This window comes from Chaetura pelagica, unplaced genomic scaffold (genome assembly GCF_000747805.2).
Source record: "Chaetura pelagica isolate M959 unplaced genomic scaffold, ChaPel_1.0 scaffold1107, whole genome shotgun sequence".
Classification (NCBI taxonomy): domain Eukaryota; kingdom Metazoa; phylum Chordata; class Aves; order Apodiformes; family Apodidae; genus Chaetura; species Chaetura pelagica.
The window spans coordinates 50,177-51,582 of NW_009953957.1; the positions used below are offsets into that span (position 1 = coordinate 50,177).

The window sequence follows — 1,406 nt, forward strand, 5'->3', positions numbered from 1 at the left end:
TCCTCAGCCGTGGGTGGAGAAGCTGTGGCAGCTGCATTTGGGAACATTAACCTGTCTGTGTCTGCTCGTGTCTCCTCTGCCTCTTCCCCAGGCTGCTGATCGTCTACCCCTGGACCCAGAGGTTCTTTGACAACTTTGGGAACCTCTCCAGCCCCACGGCCATCACGGGCAACCCCAAGGTCCGTGCCCATGGCAAGAAGGTGCTCACCTCCTTTGGGGAGGCCATCAAGAACCTGGACAGCATCAAGAACACTTTCTCCAAGCTGTCCGAGCTGCACTGTGAGAAGCTGCACGTGGACCCCATGAACTTCAGGGTGAGTTGCTCCTGAGCCTCTTCCCCTCCATCCCCTCAGTGTCTCAGTGCCCGGAGGGTTTCACACAAGCAGAGGTGACATGTTTTGTCACCCAATGGAAGGGGGATGCCTGGGATGGACACTGGGGCCCAAGGGAAGGTTGGGGATTTGAGGATGCTGGGGAAATTCCACGCTCTGGGCTGTGAGGGGGCTGGGGACACATTGAGGGAGATGATCCTGGAGGCCTGTGAGAGGGAAAAGTGGGAGAAGGATCCTGGGAGGCCGAGTAGGAAGAGGGAGGGAAATCCCACCATGTGGGTGCCACGGGACCTCCTGGCCCCAGTGATGGGCACCACTTCATCTCCCTGTTTTCCAAGGCTGGTGGCCATGGGAGGAGAGGGGAAAGCAAGTGCTGGGTGGTCTGGGGCTGCTTCTGCTGGTTCTGCAGGGTGGGAGCAGAGACGGGGCTGAGCATGGGGACAAATCAGCAGAGGAGGGAGGGGAATGAAGAGAAAGAGATCAGGATGCAGGGGGCTGAGAAGTCACTGTGGGTGAAAAGCAGGAGCAGGTCAGGCTGGGAGGGATCAGTGGGGCTGGATGGAGCTGGTGGCCTCTGTTTCACTCCCTGGTTAAGCCTGGGTGTGGGGATCCAGGAGATTGATGCCCCCCCTGCCCCTCTGCTCAGGTGGACATGGGGCTGAATGGCAGGAAGAAAAAAGAATTGAAAAGACAGAAAATGGCTGGAAATGAAGCTTATTTCCAGGTGTGAGAAGCAGCAGAGGCAGAGCAGGTGGACACTGGTGCACGTGCTCAGCACAGGGCAGTTTTCTTCTGCTTGCAGCTGGAAAAGCTTCCCTGGGTCACATCCTGCAGGACCCTGCAGAGCTGGGTGTCCTCCAGCCCCTGTGCTCAGCACCCTGCTAACCTGGTTTCTTTCCCTCTCCAGCTCCTGGGAGACATCCTGATCATTGTGCTGGCCACACACTTCACCAAGGACTTCAGCCCTGCCTGCCAGGCCACTTGGCAGAAGCTGGTCGGGGTGGTGGCCCATGCTCTGGCCTACAAGTACCATTAACCCCCAGAGGAAGATGTGTCTGTAACAGTCAATAAAAA

At 57.6% G+C, this 1,406-nt stretch overlaps 1 protein-coding gene across 1 annotated transcript in view; it reads left to right on the top strand.

Moving 5' to 3' along the window:
• The window catches only part of LOC104392486 (hemoglobin subunit rho-like), a 2,843-nt gene extending 1,437 nt beyond the window's left edge, over window positions 1–1,406 (top strand). The window contains exons 2-3 of the mRNA XM_010001888.1: window positions 92–314; window positions 1,240–1,406. Coding sequence (XP_010000190.1) covers window positions 92–314; window positions 1,240–1,368 — 352 coding nt within the window. The 3' untranslated portion in view covers window positions 1,369–1,406. The remainder of the gene's footprint in view (window positions 1–91; window positions 315–1,239) is intronic.